This window comes from Penaeus monodon, chromosome 33 (genome assembly GCF_015228065.2).
Source record: "Penaeus monodon isolate SGIC_2016 chromosome 33, NSTDA_Pmon_1, whole genome shotgun sequence".
In the NCBI taxonomy this organism is placed as follows: Eukaryota; Metazoa; Arthropoda; class Malacostraca; order Decapoda; family Penaeidae; genus Penaeus; species Penaeus monodon.
This window is the reverse complement of record NC_051418.1, coordinates 14,945,866-14,946,917: the sequence shown is the minus strand read 5'-3', so window position 1 is coordinate 14,946,917 and position 1,052 is coordinate 14,945,866. Positions and strand designations below refer to the sequence as shown.

The following is a 1,052-nucleotide window of genomic DNA, read 5'->3' as shown; positions in this document are numbered from 1 at the left end:
AAATTAGGTTAGGTTGAACGTCACAGAAGGAAAATCTTTTTATGGGATAAATGGTAATATAATAAGCAAATTTATTTGTGGACAAGAAACAACAATAATTATAAATAATAGCATAAAAGTTTGAATACAAAATTGCTGCATCGTTTATGACAATAACATCTTAAAACAGAACACAGTAATCAGCTGAGTTAGCAATTGACCCTTTGCATAGAGAAAGCCAACATCCTGCGGGGCGACGAGCACACGAGATACGAGCATGCAGTTGTCCAACAATCAGGGCTTGTGGTACTGCGCCGTTTACGCTCCCTGTTGCGTCTCATCCAGCTGTAAAATATAACAGCCTGTTAGTACCTTAGCTGTTCAGAGCACTATCATTATTTTTATCGAAGATATGACGGTGATGTGCCAGAAACTAATCATAGTATACAAAAAATCAATGCAGGAGGATATGAACTCTGACAGTCTCTCTTATTCACATAATATCTTCTCTCTGCATTTCTAAACCATATACATTCATATTCATGAAATCAAATCAAAATATACTGACAAGGAGCGAAGACTTACGGTCTGAGCGAAGGAGTGCACCACCACCACGAAGTAAGCTTGTATGGCCGATATCGCACCAATGATGACGGCGACGACGAAGGACTGGGTGAGGATGACGTAGAGGACGCCCAACACAACGCCCAAAATCACACTCAGTACAGCTGCCCACACCCACGCCATCACCAGACGTCGGCGACACTGGGTAAGGTAAATAACATTACAGTATTTCGTATATGTTTGTTATGCGCATTGCTATTTCATTTATTTCCCTGCCATATTGCAACACGGGCACTTCAGTTCAACGCTGTGCAAAAATCCTGCAAAATACTGACCTGGCGCACACCCACAATGAGGATGATGGCGAAGATGACGTTGAGGAGAGCCAAGGCCAGGTCCAGCCAGCCTTCAACCACACCTGGCCGATCGAGGACAAAGGCGTGTCACTTCATTACTTTGTTATTATTCATTTACTCGTTTTTTGCTTAGCTATTGCATATTGCATGTAA

The 1,052-nt window shown here is 42.1% G+C and overlaps 2 protein-coding genes across 2 annotated transcripts in view; both read right to left on the bottom strand.

The window, feature by feature from the left end:
• Positions 1-1,052, bottom strand: part of LOC119594266 (DNA repair protein complementing XP-C cells homolog) — a gene marked incomplete in the record, with an annotated part of 63,731 nt that overhangs the window by 14,537 nt on the left and 48,142 nt on the right.
• Positions 238-1,052, bottom strand: part of LOC119594069 — a gene marked incomplete at its 3' end in the record, with an annotated part of 2,179 nt that continues 1,364 nt past the window's right edge. Inside the window, 3 exon segments of the mRNA XM_037943111.1 lie at positions 238-324; positions 565-744; positions 879-961. Of these exon segments, the coding sequence (XP_037799039.1) occupies positions 298-324; positions 565-744; positions 879-961 (290 nt within the window).